At 49.4% G+C, this 20,000-nt stretch overlaps 1 protein-coding gene across 1 annotated transcript in view; it reads right to left on the bottom strand.

Moving 5' to 3' along the window:
* zfhx4 (zinc finger homeobox 4) overlaps positions 1 to 20,000 on the bottom strand; it is a 146,960-nt gene that overhangs the window by 91,388 nt on the left and 35,572 nt on the right. The window contains exons 2-5 of the mRNA XM_042298936.1: positions 10,883 to 13,304; positions 10,497 to 10,751; positions 9,076 to 9,355; positions 3,094 to 3,617 (exon numbers count right to left, since the gene is read on the bottom strand). Of these exons, the coding sequence (XP_042154870.1) occupies positions 3,094 to 3,617; positions 9,076 to 9,355; positions 10,497 to 10,751; positions 10,883 to 13,258 (3,435 nt within the window). The 5' untranslated portion in view covers positions 13,259 to 13,304. The remainder of the gene's footprint in view (positions 1 to 3,093; positions 3,618 to 9,075; positions 9,356 to 10,496; positions 10,752 to 10,882; positions 13,305 to 20,000) is intronic.

Raw genomic sequence — 20,000 nt, forward strand, 5'->3', positions numbered from 1 at the left:
TCCGCTCGTGCTTTACTGCCATCTGACTAGGGGTAAAACAGTCTGAATCCTGCCAAACGCATTAAAGCCAGCATCTGTCCAACAGATTTGTGCAGCCGGTACAGTGTGTATGTAGGTGGGGGGGTACAAGGGTAGCTTGTACATGCATGGAGAGGGTGCATGGAGAGGGTGGTGGGATGACTCTCTCATCTACAGCATTAGCCAAAGGTATATCGCTCGCTAGGAAGCTGAACATACACACACGCCACAGATATGGGTTACAAAGGCATTACGGCCCAGGGAGCACAACAATCTCTTCGTCATTTTATTATATGTTGGCACAATGTAAAAAACATGGAAGATCAGCCACATGATGTATAATACTATCCCCATCCATCCATATAATATAGTCATTCTGCCAATCTTTCTTTTACAGGATATTGCTGTACCAATAAGGGAGGGCTTACACAGACCAGACCTCTACAAATCCTCCAGCTTCGGTCTAACCAGGGAGGGTGTCCACACATTCCCATTCCCATCTGGGGTTTTAAAGCAAGGCCTCCAAATTCCACAGGCGATTCTGCCCCCCCCCCTCCCCTCTCTCTCTCTCTGGCCAGACAGCTATTCTTCCCGTCTCTCTCTCTTCCCATGTCACCCCACCCCCTTCTCTCTCTCTGCCCACATCCCCCTTCTCTCTCTCTGGCCACGACGGCTACTCTTCCCTTCGCTCTCTCTGCCCACGTCACCCCCCTTCTCTCTCTCTGCCCACATCACCCCCTTCTCTCTCTCTGGCCATGACAGCTACTCTTCCCTTCTCTCTCTCTGCCCACATCACCCCCCCACATCACCCCCCTTCTCTCTCTCTGCCCACATCACCCCCTTCTCTCTCTCTCTGCCCACATCACCCCCTTCTCTCTCTCTGGCCATGGCGGCTACTCTTCCCTTCTCTCTCTCTGCCCATGTCACCCCCTTCTTCTCTCTTCTCTCTTCCCACATCACCCCCCTTCTCTCTCTGGCCATGATCTACTCTTCTCTGCCCATTACTCTTCCCTTCTCTCTCTCTGCCCACGTCACCCCCCTTCTCTCTCTCTCTCTCTCTCTCTCTGGCCACATCATCCCCCTTCTTCTCTCTCTGGCCACGACGGCTTCCCTTCTCTCTCTCTGCTCCCCCTTCTCTCTGCCCATGACGGCTACTCTTCCCTTCTCTCTCTCTGGCCATGACAGCTACTCTTCCCTTCTCTCTCTCTGCCCACCTCACCCCCTTCTCTCTCTCTGGCCACATCATCCCCCCTCTCTCTCTGGCCACGACGGCTTTCCCTCTCTCTCTCTCTCTGCTCCCCCTTCTCTCTGGCCACGACGGCTTCCCTTCTCTCTCTCTGCTCCCCCGTCTCTCTGCCCATGACGGCTTCCCTTCTCTCTCTCTGCTCCCCGTCTCTCTGCCCATGACGGCTTCCCTTCTCTCTCTCTGCTCCCCCCTCTCTCTGCCCACCTCACCCCCCTTCTCTCTCTCTGGCCACATCATCCCCCTTCTCTCTCTCTCTGGCCACGACGGCTTCCCTTCTCTCTCTCTCTGCTCCCCCCTCTCTCTGCCCATGACGGCTTCCCTTCTCTCTCTCTGCCCACCTCACCCCCTTCTCTCTCTCTGGCCACATCATCCCCCTTCTCTCTCTGGCCACGACGGCTTCCCTTCTCTCTCTCTCTGCTCCCCCGTCTCTCTGCCCATGACGGCTTCCCTTCTCTCTCTCTGCCCACCTCACCCCCTTCTCTCTCTCTGGCCACATCATCCCCCTTCTCTCTCTCTGGCCACGACGGCTTCCCTTCTCTCTCTCTCTGCTCCCCCTTCTTCTCTCTGCCCATGACGGCTTCCCTTCTCTCTCTCTGCTCCCCCCGTCTCTCTGCCCATGACGGCTTCCCTTCTCTCTCTCTGCTCCCCCGTCTCTCTGCCCATGACGGCTTCCCTTCTCTCTCTCTGCTCCCCGTCTCTCTGCCCATGACGGCTTCCCTTCTCTCTCTCTGCTCCCCCGTCTCTCTGCCCATGACGGCTACTCTTCCCTTCTCTTGTCTGTCTCACTCACTCTTTGCTCACAGTTTGATAACTTACAAACCCATAGACTTTGTGTGTGAATGTGTGTGTGTATATGACACCATAAACTAAACTATTATCTAAGAGCATGATGTAGGATTGCTTTTCACCCTGGTCTCCTTTTTCAGAGAAAATAAATAGTTATACTGATATGGTTATACTTTAAATTGCCTTGGAGTTGGTCTTGTACCTTGGCCTTTAATCATTGCTAATAAAAACACATTTTTCCCTATTATGATTTAATGGCTGCCAATGTCTTATGTAGCCGAGCTGGTTACTGTCAGATGCTAAATCAACTGCTGTGAACACACAGCCAAGAGCTGAGCTACAGGACACACACACATACACCGCCCCACACACACACACACACACAGTGTCAGATGTTGTTAGGCCTGGTCAATAGAGCCTCATTAGGTTCATATAGTGCTGTAGATCCTTCAGGTCAGGATCCTGGGCGAACAATCTTTTCAGACTGTAAACTATTTATATCTCTCTGTCTCTGAGGGACCTGTTTATATAATGTTTACAGTGTTCTAAGATGTTCTCTGTGTGTGTGTTGTGTGTGACACTGTTGCATGGTGGCCTTTCTGTCTGTGACTACAGTATGCCGCCAACGCTTATCTACGTTTATAACAGAACTCAATTAACTTTGATTTCAGACATCATATTAATACCAGTGAAAATACTCTCTCCTTTCACTCTTACAGGAAAGAGCGAAATGGAGAAGGGAGGAGGTAGGAGAGAGGGATGATAGAGGCAGAGAGGAGAGGGAGCTAAATCAGCTCTACCTGTTGGTTAATGGCTAATATAAGCCAGGTGGTGCCAGAATGCCGATCTCTAACACCCTGCTACAAACACAGGGCCACCACTAATAGACCTCACGTAACAACGCCTTACAAACCACTGGCTGGATGACATCATGCTATTAAAGAGGCCTAGGCCCTGTTGCATGTGTTGTTTGGTGTGTTGGTGTGTTGATGGCTGTCGTGTGTACGCTGGGGGCGTTATGTTACAACAGGAGTGACTGGTACCTTGTACAGCCTAATGGCAGCCTCGTGTCGCTGGTTGGTGGCGTGCAGCCGCAGTTTATCCACGCTGTTGCTGTAGTAGTCGCACGCGTTGCACTTCAGGTGCACAGGGTTGCCGATGGCGACGCACTTTAACCTCCACTGGTTGGCTTTCCCTCCTTCCTTGATGTGCGCCACCAGCTGCTGTTTCTGCATGTGTTTGTCTGTCTTACAGTGCAGCTGGAAGTTGGCCTTGAGCTGGGTGTTGTAGGTGCACAGCTTGCACTGGTACACATCTCCCACAATGCCACGCCATTCGTCCTCGGGCAGGGTGCGTTCTGCGTTGACGTGGGCGCCCAGCGCCTCCAGGCTATCGGAGGTGAAGCGACTGCAGACAGAACACTGGTAGAGGCGGAGCGACGGGTCGCTGATGGGCGGAGAGAGCTCACCACTGCCTCCAGCGCCCCTGCCGCCGGAGAGGACAGACAGGTCATCAGCCATCAGCTGACCACTGGCTAGACGCAGCTCCGCAGACAAGTCATTACTCACTGGGGACAAAGAGAGAGAGAGAGAGAGAGAGAGAGAGGAATGGTCAGAGAGGGTGGGGGAAAGAAAAGAAAGAGCAAGAGAGAGAGAGAGGAATGGTCAGAGAGGGTGGGGGGAGAAAGAGAAAGAGCAAGAGAGATATAGAGGAGAGAATGGTGGTCAGGAAGACAAGAGGGATACGAGAGAGAGAAAGAGGAAAATGAAAGAAGAGAAGATAGAGTGAGCAGGAAAGAAAGATAATGAGTGAAAGTAGGTGAAACTCACAACGTACAACCAATAAAGAACGTGAGAAAGTGAGACAGAGAAAGACAAAGAGGATAGAAAGTCAGACAGAGAAAGACAAAGAGGATAGAAAGTCAGACAGAGAAAGACAAAGAGGATAGAAAGTCAGACAGAGAAAGACAAAGAGGATAGAAAGTCAGACAGAGAGAGACAAAGAGGATATAATGTCAGACAGAGAAAGACAAAGAGGATAGAAAGTCAGACAGAGAGAGACAAAGAGGATAGAAAGTGAGACAGAGAAAGACAAAGAGGATAGAAAGTCAGACAGAGAAATACAAAGAGGATAAAGTCAGACAGAGAGAGACAAAGAGGATAGAAAGTCAGACAGAGAAAGACAAAGAGGATAGAAAGTCAGACAGAGAAATACAAAGACGATAGAAAGTCAGACAGAGAAAGACAAAGAGGATAGAAAGTCAGACAGAGAAAGACAAAGAGGATAGAAAGTCAAACAGAGAAAGACAAAGAGGATATAATGTCAGACAGAGAAAGACAAAGAGGATAGAAAGTCAGACAGAGAAATACAAAGAGGATAGAAAGTCAGACAGAGAAAGACAAAGAGGATAGAAAGTCAGACAGAGAAAGACAAAGAGGATAGAAAGTCAGACAGAGAAATACAAAGAGGATAATGTCAAACAGAGAAAGACAAAGAGGATAGAAAGTCAGACAGAGAAAGACAAAGAGGATATAAAGTCAGACAGAGAAAGACAAAGAGGATAGAAAGTCAGACAGAGAAAGACAAAGAGGATATAAAGTCAGACAGAGAAATACAAAGAGGATAGAAAGTCAGACAGAGAAAGACAAAGAGGATAGAAAGTCAGACAGAGAAAGACAAAGAGGATAGAAAGTCAGACAGAGAAATACAAAGAGGATAATGTCAAACAGAGAAAGACAAAGAGGATAGAAAGTCAGACAGAGAAAGACAAAGAGGATATAAAGTCAGACAGAGAAAGACAAAGAGGATAGAAAGTCAGACAGAGAAAGACAAAGAGGATATAAAGTCAGACAGAGAAAGACAAAGAGGATAGAAAGTCAAACAGAGAAAGACAAAGAGGATATAATGTCAGACAGAGAAAGACAAAGAGGATAGAAAGTCAAACAGAGAAAGACAAAGAGGATATAATGTCAGACAGAGAAAGACAAAGAGGATAGAAAGTCAGACAGAGAAAGACAAAGAGGATATAAAGTCAGACAGAGAAAGACAAAGAGGATAGAAAAGCAAACAGATGTATACGTCAACGGAGGAAGAGGAGGAGGAGGGCTGGAGGAAGTAAAGAGAAAAAAAAAGACTGCCTTTTTTTAATAAATGAAATGAAGCGGGGAAGAGCAGCTAGAAAGGGAAGAAGAGCTTCAGCGTAGGGGTGTAGGCCTCAGTCACACCAAAGGATTTGATCAAATAAAGCCTTGCACAGACCCTATGGCTCCATACAAAGCCTTGACTATAAAAAATCTAATAGGATTGGATCAGGATCAATTACAATCATCCCTTTCAACTTGCTAGCTCCCTCATCAGATAGTTTTAATGACTCTGAGTTAGCCGAAGAGTAGCAGGGAGAGCTAGCAGGTCTTCTCTCACAACATGACACACTGATCAATACAAAAGCAGCCCTGTTCTGTTTCTCTCTCTCTCTCTCTCTCTCTCTCTCTCTCTCTCTCTCTCTCTTTTTCTCTCTCTCGCTATCTGTTAGGAGCTCAATATGTCTCCTTTCCCAGAAAATGTAGACAAAAGACTAGCGCACAGAGAATTTAACAATGACATATTTTTCTTTTTTTACAGTCAGAGTACAAATCTGCCAATTAGTAAACACTAATAAGGTGTATGTGTGTGTGTGTGTGTGTGTGTGTGTGTGTGTGTGTGTGTGTGTGTGTGTGTGTGTGTGTGTGTGTGTGTGTGTGTGTGTTGTGTTTTGGACATGAGAAGCAGCAAGGTTACAGCTTTGACCTCCAGGTTGCCATGAGGAATGGGTATGTAACAGTATGGGCTCTTTGTTAAACTCCTTCACCTCCTAGGAGATTCAACTCCCTGCAGTGTGTGTGTGTGTGTGTGTGTGTGTGTGTGTGTGTGTGTGTGTGTGTGTGTGTGTGTGTGTGTGTGTGTGTGTGTGTGTGTGTGCGTGCGTGCGTGCGTGCGTCGTGCGCGTGAGTTTAAGCTGATTTAAGAAAATGACGAATGAAAGATTAAGAATAATTATCCCGTGGCCTCTCATAATCATGTTTTAATCAGAGAGAGAGGTCGATGAGAGGAGGCAATGACACAGGGATGGAAGAAGATAAGAGAGACAGGGAGGAGAGAAAGAGGAGGAGAGGGGAAAACAGAAAGAGGAGGAGAGGGGAAAACAGAAAGAGGAGGAGAGGGGGAAAGAGAAAGAGGAGGAGAGGGGAAAAGAGAAAGAGGAGGAGAGGGGAAAAGAGAAAGAGGAGGAGAGGGGAAAAGAGAAAGAGGAGGAGAGGGGAAAACAGAAAGAGGAGGAGAGGGGAAAACAGAAAGAGGAGGAGAGGGGAAAACAGAAAGAGGAGGAGAGGGGAAAACAGAAAGAGGAGGAGAGGGGGAAAGAGAAAGAGGAGGAGAGGGGAGAAAGAGGAGGAGAGGGGAAAACAGAAAGAGGAGGAGAGGGGAAAACAGAAAGAGGAGGAGAGGGGGAAAGAGAAAAGAGAGGGGAAAAGAGAAAGAGGACGAGAGGGGAAAACAGAAAGAGGAGGAGAGGGGAAAACAGAAAGAGGAGGAGAGGGGGAAAGAGAAAGAGGAGGAGAGGGGAGGAAAGAGGAGAGGGGAAAACAGAAAGAGGAGGAGAGGGGAAAAGAAAGAGGAGGAGAGGGGGAAAGAGAAAGAGGAGGAGAGGGGGAAAGAGAAAGAGGAGGAGAGGGGAAAGAGAAAGAGGAGGAGAGGGAAAACAGAAAGAGGAGGAGAGGGGAAAACAGAAAGAGGAGGAGAGGGGGAAAGAGAAAGAGGAGGGAGGGGGAAAGAGAAAGAGGAGGAGAGGGGAAAGAGAAAGAGGAGGAGAGGGGAAAACAGAAAGAGGAGGAGAGGGGAAAACAGAAAGAGGAGGAGGGGGGAAAAAAGAGGAAGAGGGGGAAAGGAAAGAGGAGGAGGGGGGAAAGAGAAAGAGGAGGAGAGAGGGGAAAACAGAAAGGGGGAAAGAGGAGGAAAGAGAAAGAGGAGGAGAGGGGAGAAAAGAGAAAGAGGAGGAGAGGGGAAAAGAAAAGAGGAGGAGAGGGGAAAAGAGAAAGAGGAGGAGAGGGGAAAACAGAAAGAGGAGGAGAGGGGAAAAAGAGAAGGGGAGAGAAAGAGGAGGAGAGGGGAAAACAGAGAGGAGGAGAGGGGGAAAGAGAGAGGAGGAGAGGGGAAAAGAGAAAGAGGAGGAGAGGGGAAAACAGAAAGAGGAGGAGAGGGGAAAACAGAAAGAGGAGGAGAGGGGGAAAGAGAAAGAGGAGGAGAGGGGAAAAGAGAAAGAGGAGAGAGGGGAAAACAGAAAGAGGAGGAGAGGGGAAAACAGAAAGAGGGGGGAAAGAGAAAGAGGAGGAAAAAGAGAAAGAGGAGAGGGGAAAACAGAAAGAGGAGGAGAGGGGAAAACAGAAAGAGGAGGAGAGGGGGAAAGAGAAAGAGGAGGAGAGGGGGAAAGAGAAAGAGGAGGAAGGGGGAAAGAGAGAAGGAGAGAGGGGAAAACAGAAAGAGGAGGAGGGGGAAAACAGAAAGAGGAGGAGAGGGGGAAAGAGAAAGAGGAGGAGAGGGGGAAAGAGAAAGAGGAGGAGAGGGGGAAAGAGAAAGAGGAGGAGAGGGGAAAACAGAAAGAGGAGGAGAGGGGAAAACAGAAAGAGGAGGAGAGGGGGAAAGAGAAAGAGAGGAGAAAGAGAAAGAGGAGGAGAGGGGGAAAGAGAAAGAGGAGGAGAGGGGAAAACAGAAAGAGGAGGAGAGGGGGAAAGAGAAAGAGGAGGAGAGGGGGAAAGAGAAAGAGGAGGAGAGGGGGAAAGAGAAAGAGGAGGAGAGGGGGAAAGAAAGGAGAGGGGAAAAGAGAAAGAGGAGGAGAGGGGAAAAGAGAAAGAGGAGGAGAGGGGAAAACAGAAAGAGGAGGAGAGGGGAAAGGAGAAAGAGGAGGAGAGGGGAAAAGAGAAAGAGGAGGAGAGGGGAAAAGAGAAAGAGGAGGAGAGGGGAAAAGAGAAAGAGGAGGAGAGGGGAAAAGAGAAAGAGGAGGAGAGGGGAAAAGAGAAAGAGGAGAAGAGGGGAAAATAGAAAGAGGAGGAGAGAGAAAGACAAGGAGAAAGGAGAAAGACCAAAACAAACAGAGAGCCATAGGTTGTAGAGGAGATAGGGGAGTGGACATCCAGAGATATAGACAACGAGAGATAGAGAGAGAGAGAGAGAGATAGAGAGAGAGACTGAGAGAAAGGGAGAGAGAGAGAGCAGGGGAGAGAGGGAAAGAGAGAGAGAGAGAGAGAGAGAGAGAAGGGGGGAGAGAGGGAAAGAGAGAAACAGGTAGAGACAGGGAGAGAGAGAGAGAGAGAGAGAGAGAGAGAGAGAGAAAAGAGAGAGAGAAAAACAGGTAGAGACAGGGAGAGAGAGAGAGAGAGAGAGGAGAGAGAGAAACAGGTAGAGACAGGGAGAGAGAGAGAGAGAGAGAGAGAGAGAGAGAGAGAGTGAGAGAAAGGGAGAGAAAGGGAGAGAGCAGGGAGAGAGGGAGAGAGAGAGAGAGAGAGAGAGAGAAGAGGAGAGAGGGAAAGAGAGAAACAGGTAGAGACAGGGAGAGAGAGAGAGAGAGAGAGAGAGCGAGAGAGAGAAACAGGTAGAGACAGGGAGAGAGAGAGAGAGAGAAACAGGTAGAGACAGGGAGAGAGAGAGAGAGAGAGAGAGAGAGAGAGAGAGAGAGAGAGAGAGAGGGGGAGAGAGAGAGAGAGAGAGAGAGAGAGCAGGGGAGAAATGGAGAGAGAGAAACAGGTAGAGACAGGGAGAGAGAGAGAGAAGGAGAGAGAGAGAGAGAGAGAGAGAGAGAGAGAGAGGAGAGAGAGAGAGAGAGAGAGAGAGAGAGAGAGAGAGAGAGAGAGAGAGAGAGCAGGGGAGAAAGGGAGTCAGAGAAACAGGTAGAGACAGGGAGAGAGAGAGAGAGAGAGAGAGAGAGAGAGAAAGGAAAGAGAGACAGAAAAATATACATACAAAATAGAGACCAAAGAGAAGACTGAAAGTCTCACCTAGCCCAGAGCCGAGTACAGCGGACGTATTGGGGTCCAGCTGGAAGGGGTTAATCATCTGGGCTTCTGGGCCGGGGCTCTCCAGCTTCACCCCAGTCAGGCTGATGTTCTGAGCCAGGTAGTACTGGTAGAGCTCAGCCTCGGCCGGGGCCAGACCCAGGTGCAGACCGTGTTGAATCTGCTTCATGTTCTGTTGCAGCAGCATCATGTTGTGCATGTGTTTCTCGCTGGTCATGTGGATGCGCAGGTTCCTCGCCACGTTGGTCTCGTAGTCACACACCTGGAGGAGGAGAAGAGCAGAGGTGTATATATATATAAATGGTGAGGAGAATTTGTTGAATGGGTTCCCAAAGGATGTGTGGTAACTATACTGAACAAGAATACTGTACAAACGCAACATGCAACAATTTCTAATATTTTGCAGTTCATATAAGGAAATCAGTCAATTGAAATACATTCATTAGGTCCTAATCGATGGATTCCTCATGACTGGGCAGGGGCGCAGCCATGAGTGTGCCTGGGAGGGCATAGGTCCACCCACTTGAGAGCCAGGCTGACCCACCGGGGAGCCAAGCTGACCCACTGGGGAGCCAAGCTGACCCACTGGGGAGCCAGGCTGACCCATCGGGGAGCCAAGCTGACCCACTGGGGAGCCAAGCTGACCCACTGGGGAGCCAGGCTGACCCACTGGGGAGCCAGGCTGACCCACTGGGGAGCCAAGCTGACCCACTGGGGAGCCAAGCTGACCCACTGGGGAGCCAGGGGGAGCCAAGCTGACCCACTGGGGAGCCAAGCTGACCCACTGGGGAGCCAGGCTGACCCATCGGGAGCTGGGGAGCCAAGCTGACCCACTGGGGAGCCAAGCTGACCCACTGGGGAGCCAAGCTGACCCACTGGGGAGCCAAGCTGACCCACTGGGGAGCCAGGCTGACCCATCGGGGAGCCAAGCTGACCCACTGGGGAGCCAAGCTGACCCACTGGGGAGCCAAGCTGACCCACTGGGGAGCCAGGCTCACCCATCGGGAGCCAAGCTGACCCACTGGGGAGCCAAGCTGACCCACTGGGGAGCCAAGCTGACCCACTGGGGAGCCAGGCTGACCCATCGGGGAGCCAAGCTGACCCACTGGGGAGCCAAGCTGACCCACTGGGGAGCCAAGCTGACCCACTGGGGAACCAAGCTGACCCACTGGGGAGCCAGGCTGACCCATCGGGGAGCCAAGCTGACCCACGGGGAGCCATATACAGGTGTACGAGTTGACAGAGTGAAACACAGTAGGAGGCAGCTGCGCCAAGACAGATTTGTGGTTTTTCCCCTAATGGATTATGGGAAGATGATCCTAGACCTGTCTAACTTCTAATCAGAGCCAGAACAGTGGCTAATGAACTAGAATAGCCCTGATCCAACGCGTAGTGTCACGCACCTCACAACGCCACGTGGGCTTCTGTTTGGGCTTGGAGGGTGACGGGGTACCACAGCCTCCCCCCAGGCTGGCGCTGGGCACAGGGTTGGCATGGCTGTGGCAGGGGGTGTGGGTATGGCTGTGGGTGTGGGTGTGGTTGTGGTTGTACTGCTGTTCAGTGCCCCCATTCTGCAGTGTCTGAACGTTGTTCAGATGCTTGTCCGACTGCATGTGGATGCTCAGGTTGCCCTTGGTCGTGGTGGAGTAGTTACACACCTAGAGAGAAATCAGAGATAGAGGGGGTTATTTATAGAGATACATAGAAAGGAACAGAGAGAGAGAGGGAGAGTGTGAGTAAGAGAGAGCGAAGTAGAAAGGATCAGAGAAACAAAGAAAGAGAGACTAACCTCACAGCGGAAGGGCTTGTATCCACATGTATAACTCTCTCCCCGGGCCAGGCGTGGGTGAGCCTGCCCGGTACGGCAGTACACACAGGACCCTCCAGACTCTGGGTGCTTCTCCTTCATGTGGGCGTCCAGTGTCTGCTGGTACTTGTAGTGCCAGTTACACTTGGGACACTTCAGTGTCTTGCAGGAGTTACGAGAGTGCATCATGGTCATGTGTCCACCTAAGGATCGGGAGGACCCTAAGACCGTATCACATTTGGGGCACTCTACACCACTGCCTGGGGACCCCTCGGCCAGTCCGGGGGTTCCAGGGGTACCCGGCGTGCCAGGGGTTCCGGGGTTTCCCCCGTGCTGATGCAGGGGTCCCGGACTCTCGTCGTCTCGTGGCATCATCAGGTGAGAGGAGGGGGAAAATCCATCTGGACCACCCAGGGCTTCACTGGTTGAGTCATTACTGCTATCTCTATCTCTGGCTGGGGCTGAGTTCAGCTGATTCTTCTCCATCTCCTCACGGGAGGAGGAAGAGGAGGGTGAGGGATCTTTGTTGTCGCTGTACTTCAGCACGCTGTTGGACAAGGGGGAAATACTTTGGTTTAAAAGAGGGAAATCTTTGCTACTGGTGCTGTCGCCCACCCGTTCATCCTCCTCCGTCTCCATTTCTACCCCTCCGTTGGAGTAAATGTCCTCCATGTCTTCTTCTGGACTCTCTCCTCCTTCTGCGCCCGGCTCGTGTTTGATCAGCGGGTACGGGTTCAGGTCCAACCGCTGTCCATTGGGATGCAAAGTCCGTGGAGCACGGCCCTCGCAGTCGCTCTCTGAAGAATCCCGCTCCCGGCCTGTCGCCATGGGAGATGAGCAAAGGAGGGATGCAGAACTGGTGGGCGTTCTGACGGAGGCGCCAGTCACACCCCCGCTGTTTGGATTGGTCTCGGCCTTTGGCATGGGTGGGGTTCTGGGAGTTTGGTCTGCGGGATTCGAGCTCGCGCTCCCTTTCAGGAAAGCAAATCCAGCCTGGAGGGAATCAGCGTTCTCAGTGTGGAACGTGTTCCACAGGCCGCGGAACCCCGGGTCGGGACCTAGGAAGTTAGCGGCGGTAGGAAAGTGGGGTAGCACAGAGTTAGAGGATTTTTTTGGTTCCAAAAAGCTTATAAGAGGTTCTTTGTCCTTGCCGATCCCCTGGATAATGGCAGAGACGTGCTTGTTGCTCAGGAGCTTCTGTTCCTGCTCGTTGAGCGTCATCCGGTGGTCATGGACGGCGTGCGTCACAAACGACCGGCTATAGCCGAACGACAGCTTGCAGAGGAAACACATCAGCACTGGCTTCCTCTGTCCGTCGCTCACGCAGCCCTGGAACTTGGACAAGTCCACATTGTTGGGGACATCTTTGGACACACAGGAGTTTTTGGCTGCGCCGTCGACCGTCAAATAGTCTTTGTCGCTCTTGTGGCGAAGGTCGTAGACGCGGAAACTGTGCAACACCGGGCTGCCGGCGCCTGCGAACGCTGAGGTATTTGGGAACGACGATGTCGCCGCCGGGTCGGCCGGGAATGCTTTCCCGAGGGATGACGCAATGTGGAAAGTGTTGATGACCTGTGGGTAGAAGGATATGGGTGCAGCCGCAGGCAACTCCGCCCTGTCCCGATTCCCCCCATGGGTGGTCAAACCGCTTTGGGATTTATTGGTGGCAGCGGTGGGATTCTGGGGGTTAGGGGGGAAGTTTTGGGGTGACAGAAGGCCCCTGGCGCCGTCACCGCGATGCTCTTTGGAGTCCTCCAGGATGAAGGCAGATCCGTCTGGCTGGTAGACGATCTCACCGCACAGGTTCTCCACGTCACTATCTTCTAACTCGTCCATCTCGCTGTCTCTCTCACACACCTCTGCCACTCCATCAGGCTCCCCATCTCCCTCACTCTCGCCCTCCTCCTCCTCTTCTTCCCGCCCTGCTGTGTTAGGCATGCGAGCGTTGGGGCAATGGTGCTCCATGTACTGCTGTAAACTGGAGAAGGAGGTGGAACATTCATTACAGGGGATCTCCTTTGCTGGGGCCACCAGCGAAGCAGAAGTGTGGACATGGTCCAAACCCGATACAACAGTCCCGGTTCCGGTAACAGTCCCGTTTCCGGTAAAGCTTTCTATCCGGGTCTGCTGCTCCGTCCTCAGAGGGCTGCCGGTGTCTGTGGCATTATGGAGGGTAGCAGGGCTGTTCTCTGGCGCTGCGACAGTGTCATTGGTATCAGCGGTGGGATCCATCCCAGCGGCAGCAGCAGTTCGGTATCTCTTGGTCTCCTCTGCGTCACACGGCCCTGCTGGCAGCGACGACAGCTTATGGCCATTTTCCTGCCGCAAGACGAAAGAAGGGGAGTCACAGGTTGCCATGGCGACCTTTACATGGGGATCTCATCTCATCCAATCAGACAGGGACCTGAAGAAAGAACGAAAGAGAAAAAAGAGTGCGAAAGTCATTAGAAAAGTATTACAACAATAGCAATCACACTGTTTATCAAAAAGGCACAATATTAGATCCTACATCCAAAATCTCATAATAATTTCAAATGTATGCAACTCAACTGTGACTATTGAATGCTGACTGCCAAGAGAATGCCTACCACAGAGTTTACCATTAAAGTTAAAGAAGCCCCCTGACAACTTGTGAAAAGAGAAAATCCAATATAAATGTGAATAGATCTGAGCAGCTTTGTCTTAGAGCTGACAGCCAGAACCTATCGCCTGCCCCCTGAAAGCAGTTGAACACCACACAAAGGTTTCCCTGAGTCCCTCTCTCTCTGACCCCTCACTGATTAATGCCCTGGAAACAGAGGGAGGAGTGAACGAATGTGACTGATCCCTCGCTCTGGCCATGAGAGCAGGAGAGGAGCAAAGGAGAGAAAAGTCTGACTCCTGTGTCGGTAAGAAAATCAGCTTAGCCTAAATCTGTGCCTGGTAAAGACCCCTCAGCATGTAGCTAACACTTCCTGATTAACACACCGGCGTCATTGATTAAACCTCTTCTCCATGCCCTCCCCAAGCCCTGTCCACACTGTCCAGCCACCAGCACCAACTGGCATACAGATTAGACACCAGTCACTCCACCTTCAACTCCACAGGCACATGGTATCAACACCAACTACAGTAGATCACAGAGAGAGGAGCAGCTAAACTACACATCACAAACAAACACACAGAGCTCAGTCTGACCGTACTCCAGATGACAAATCTGATTCATCCAAATAACCCCACCTTCAACTCCACACCCTTCAACACTCTCCCTGGCCCAAATCCAATTCAAGAGTATATAATGCTTTTGCTTTTGTAAGACAAGTTGGCGTGTGAATGAGCTAGCATTCCAATGACGGTTTAAAACGACAACCTTCAACCCCACCCACCTCCTATTGCCTGCCTCTTTCTCCATCTCTATCCCCGCACCCCCTCTATCCCCACCCCCTCTATCCCCCCCCCCACACCCTCTATCCCCCACACCCTCTATCCCCCCACCCACTGTATCTCTCCATCGCTCTCTTTCTGTGACACAGTACAAAGCAATTAGAGGTTTTAACTGAAACAATCCACAGCCTGTGGGAGGGGGCTTCATGGATATTAAAGCGTGAGGATTGAAATCAAGTGCATGTTTGTGTGTGTGTGTGTGTGTGTGTGTGTGTGTGTGTGTGTGTGTGTGTGTGTGTGTGTGTGTGTGTGTGTGTGTGTAATCTGTGGTGTAATCTGTGTGAGTCCATGAACAGTGATGAAACAACAGAGATGATGTGTTCTGTACCAAATAATCAGATGTGTAATCTGAGATGGTGTAATCTGAGATGAGATGGTGTAATCAGATGAGATGAGTCCATGAACAGTACAGATGAAACAACAGAGATGATGTGCTGTCCCTACGTGATGGCCTAAATCATCAGAGAAGAGAATCTGAGATGGTGTAATCTGAGATGGCAGAGAGATGAGTCCATGAACAGTACAGATGAAACAACAGAGATGATGTGCTGTCCCTACGTGATGGCCTAAATCATCAGAGAAGAGAATACATGACATGATAAACAATGTCTCTCTTTCTTACTCACCCTAAAGCAACAGTGTTCTGGTGAGGAAGGCTACACAACAACAAACCAGTTGTTCTATTCCCCTCAAGTCTAAATGACTCTAAATATCTAGATCTAGATGTGATGGGTTAAGACACAGCTAAACCTCTACATCTCTCCCAACCTAAAACTAAGAATATAACCAACCAACCAGTCAGTCAACTTCATGCATTTTTCATCCCGGGTTTTGTAGCATCCTGTTTTAAGAGGCTAGCAGGGGAATTATGATTGAGTTTAAAGCTGTTTAGTAGCCAGGGGTTCTGAGCGCTAACATGAAAGAGACTAGAGGATTTATTCCTTGTACTTGCTGTCATTTTGCTCCTAACTGCCCTTGATGTGTGTGTTGGACATAAAACAGTCAGTTTAACAGGAATTATATATATCCTTGAGTGCTGAGACATGTCTTGAAGATGTACCTATTGCTACAATGTATCACACCACACAGACACAGATGAACTACAGCGGTAAACAGAGCTCAACTGCAAACAATGGAATAGTTGTCTCTCGACACTGATCTGAAGTCAGTGTTGTGTTTTTTCCATTATAGTTAAGGTTAGGATTTGGGGAGGGTAAGTTGATCTGAGTCCCCAATGTTAGCATTAACCTTAGCAGGTACAGTGTGATTATCCTTTTAAAGCAGGGCTAAGCTAAAGTAGCATTGACGCAGGTCAACTGTTATAGCTCTACAGTAGTTACCTTCCGCCACAACAACAGTCACTGTTTCACAATACAGAAACTAATTAAGTAGGAGTGCATGCAAAACATAATTTAGCGCTCAGAGCTCAATATTTGAGAAATGCTTTACAAATAAAGTTATTGAAGTAGTTCCCAGGATTGGTCACTTATGAACAGCGTGTCATAGAACAGCATACCTGCTCCAAAAGGTTTCACGTCTCATTTTCCTCTCTTTTTATCTACACCTTTTAATGTGCCCTGCAGCTATTACAACCCAGATCAAGTTACTGCAGTGTTTAGTAACCTCAGTGCTCTCCTCCCACTCCCTCCCCCTGCTACAACCGTCCTAGACAGAGGGAGAGAGAGAGAGAGAGAGAGAGAGAGAGAGAGAGAGAGAGAGAGAGAGAGAGAGAGAGAGAGAGAGAGAGAGAGAGAGAGCACAACAATGAAGCCAGCTTTCCCCTCGTTCAAAACGGTTCCTAGAACAACAGAGATGTCTGGGACCAGTCCTACCTCTAGTTTTTAATTATGCCTCTCCCTTGCCTCCCGTGAACACACACACACACACACACACACACACACACACACACACACACACACACACACACACACACACACACACACACACACACACACACACACACGCACTGTGAAGTGATTAAAGAAGCGTCTGATCTGATGCTGAGAAATAAATAATATCCGTGGAATGCTAACAAGACCCCAGCGTTGCTAAGTTCTTTGGGGAAGAGAGGGCAAAAAAACTCCTTGGCCTATTGTTTTTCCTCCAACCCCCTCCCTCTCTCTCTCTCACTCTCTCCTTCCCTCCCTCCGTCTGCTTTTCTCTCGCTCAAAGAGAGGGATGGCAGGCATTCTACAGCAGGGGATTTATTTTCTCATTTTTTTTCTATTTAATTCTTGCTCACCCCTCTCTTTCTTACTAACTTGCTCAGCCCCTCTCTTTCTTACTAACTTGCTCAGCCCCTCTCTTTCTTACTAACTTACTCACCCCCTCTCTTTCTTACTAACTTGCTCAGCCCCTCTCTTTCTTACTAACTTGCTCAGCCCCTCTCTTTCTTACTAACTTGCTCACCCCTCTCTTTCTTACTAACTTGCTCACCCCCTCTCTTTCTTACTAACTTGCTCTCCCCACCCCTCTCTTTCTTACTCTTTCTTACTAACTTGCTCACCCCTCTGTTTCTTACTAACCCCCTCTCTTTCTTACTAACTTGCTCACCCCCTCTCTTTCTTACTAACTTGCTCACCCCCTCTCTTTCTTACTAACTTGCTCACCCCTCTCTTTCTTACTAACTTGCTCACCCCCTCTTTCTTACTAACTTGCTCACCCCTCTCTTTCTTACTAACTTGCTCTCCCCCTCTCTTTCTTACTAACTTGCTCACCCCTCTATGTTTCTTACTCACCCCCTCTTTCTTACTAACTTGCTCACCCCCTCTCTTTCTTACTAACTTGCTCTCCCCCTCTCTCTTTCTTACTCACCCCCTCTCTTTCTTACTAACTTGCTCTCCCCCCTCTTTCTTACTCACCCCCCCTTTTCTTTCTTACTAACTTGCTCTCCCCCTCTCTTTCTTACTAACTTGCCCCCCTCTTTTCTTACTAACTTGCTCACCCCCTCTCTTTTCTTACTAACTTGCTCTCCCCCTCTCTTTCTTACTAACTTGCTCACCCCTTACTAACTCTCTTTCTTACTAACTTGCTCCCCTCTCCCCTTGCTCCCCTCTTTCTTACTAACTTGCTCTCCCCCTCTTTTCTTACTAACTTGCTCTCCCCTCTTTCTTACTTTCTTACTAACTCTCTCACCCCTCTCTTTCTTACTAACTTGCTCTCCGTCTCTCTTTCTTACTAACTTGCTCTCCCCCTCTCTTTCTTACTAACTTGCTCTCCCCCTCTCTTTCTTACTAACTTGCTCTCCCCCCTCTTTCTTACTAACTCTCTCACCCCCCTCTTTCTTACTAACTTGCTCTCCTAACTCTCTCTTTCTTACTAACTTGCTCTCCCCCTCTCTTTCTTACTAACTTGCTCTCCCCCTCTCTTTCTTACTAACTCTCTCACCCCCCCTCTTTTCTTACTAACTTGCTCTCCGTCTCTCTTTCTTACTAACTTGCTCTCCCCTAACTTGCTCTCCCCCTCTCTTTCTTACTAACTTGCTCTCCCCCTCTCTTTCTTACTAACTTGCTCACCCCCTCTCTTTCTTACTAACTTGCTCTCCTTCTCTCTTTCTTACTAACTTGCTCTCCGTCTCTCTTTCTTACTAACTTGCTCTCCCCCTCTTTCTCTTTCTTACTAACTTGCTCACCCCCCTCTCTTTCTTACTAACTTGCTCTCCGTCTCTCTTTCTTACTAACTTGCTCTCCCCCTCTCTTTCTTACTAACTTGCTCTCCCCCTTTCTTACTTCTTACTAACTCTCTCACCCCCTCTCTCTTTCTTACTAACTTGCTCTCCGTCTCTCTTTCTTACTAACTTGCTCTCCCCCTCTCTTTCTTACTAACTTGCTCTCCCCCTCTCTTTCTTACTAACTCTCTCACCCCTCTCTTTCTTACTAACTTGCTCTCCCCCTCTCTTTCTTACTAACTTGCTCTCCCCCTCTCTTTCTTACTAACTTGCTCTCCCCCTCTCTTTCTTACTAACTTGCTCTCCCCCTCTCTTTCTTACTAACTTGCTCTCCGTCTCTCTTTCTTACTAACTTGCTCTCCCCCTCTCTTTCTTACTAACTTGCTCTCCCCCTCTCTTTCTTACTAACTTGCTCTCGGACTCTCTGCTTTTAGTTGTTTCAAAACAAGCCAAAACATACAGGGTTAGAAGTTAAAAGTTAGCATGCAGTGTAGAGTGTGACCGTTTGCAATTCGCAGAGGAGAAAATATAAAAGTCAAATGTAATGTCCAAATAAACAGCACATCCGTGTGTGTGTGTGTGTGTGTGTGTGTGTGTGTGTGTGTGCCTTTCCTCCTCTGCGTTAGCTAAGGTCACCCTGGTCTCAGCAAGAGGCCTCTCCCAAACACCAAATCCTCCATCAAGATGTCATAGTGTGTTAGTAAAAGACAAAGGAGAGTTCCAGAGGGAGACCAAAGCATCTATCTCCCGGTGACAGAGCTCTGAATAGCGCTCCACTAGGCTAATTCTAACTGTTTACTTGTTGCCATGCAGAAACAAAATGCTGAAAAATACATCAGGAGAGAGTGATTTTCTGGTGAAGGGGTGCGCTGTCCCTATCAAAGGACACAGAGAGACACACGCACACACACACACATTGAAGAGGCTTGATGCCCTCTGTTTAAAGCCTAAAAGAAAGGACCAGAGAAAATTGCAAAAGGAGGGAAGGAGTAGAGGAGGAGAGGAGGGGATAGAGAGAAAACCAGGTTTATTTCTTTCTCTCCTTTTGACTCCGACAAAGGTTTTTCATGCTGCCCCTGTTTGATGCCTGAAGGTGTAATGTTAGATGCATGCACACACACACACGCACTCGCACGCGCACACACACACACACACACACACACACACACACCCACACACACACACACACACAGACACACACCACACACACACACACACACACACACACACACACACACAGACACACACACACACACACACACACACACACACACACACACACACACACACACACACACACACACACACACACACACACACACACACACACACACAGTCAGACACACACACACACACACACACACACACACACACACACACACACACACACACACACACACACACACACACACACACACACACACACACAGTCAGACACACACACACACACACAGTCAGACACACACACAGTCAGACACACACACACACACAGTCACACACACACACACACACACACACACACAGTCTCACACACACACACACACACACACACACACACACACACACACACACACACACACACACACACACACACACACACACACACACACACACACACACACACACACACACACCTAAACAAAATGTGCCCTACTTAACACAGGAATCTTGCCTAACAAATGACTTTCTCCACAGAATTCCTTTTAGCGAATCACATGACAGCAACATAGGAGCTGCAGGTTTGGAGACATTAAAGAAGCATAAAATGGAAGTGGGGTTTGTATGTGTGCCAGGTGTGTGTGTGTGTGTGTTTGTGGGTGTTTGTGTGTGTCTCTGTGTGTGTCTGTGAGTTCTCCTCATCCCTATGATGAAAGGTAAATTGGTCTCTACAGTCCCAGGTGTAACAGAATACCTGATTACCTGCAGCGACCAACATGGGCTTTCATTGTTGTAGAAATACCTGAATACCAGGTTAGGAAGAGTGGTAGAATACACTCCTTAAACACAGGT

Source organism: Oncorhynchus tshawytscha, linkage group LG16 (genome assembly GCF_018296145.1).
Source record: "Oncorhynchus tshawytscha isolate Ot180627B linkage group LG16, Otsh_v2.0, whole genome shotgun sequence".
NCBI lineage: Eukaryota > Metazoa > Chordata > Actinopteri > Salmoniformes > Salmonidae > Oncorhynchus > Oncorhynchus tshawytscha.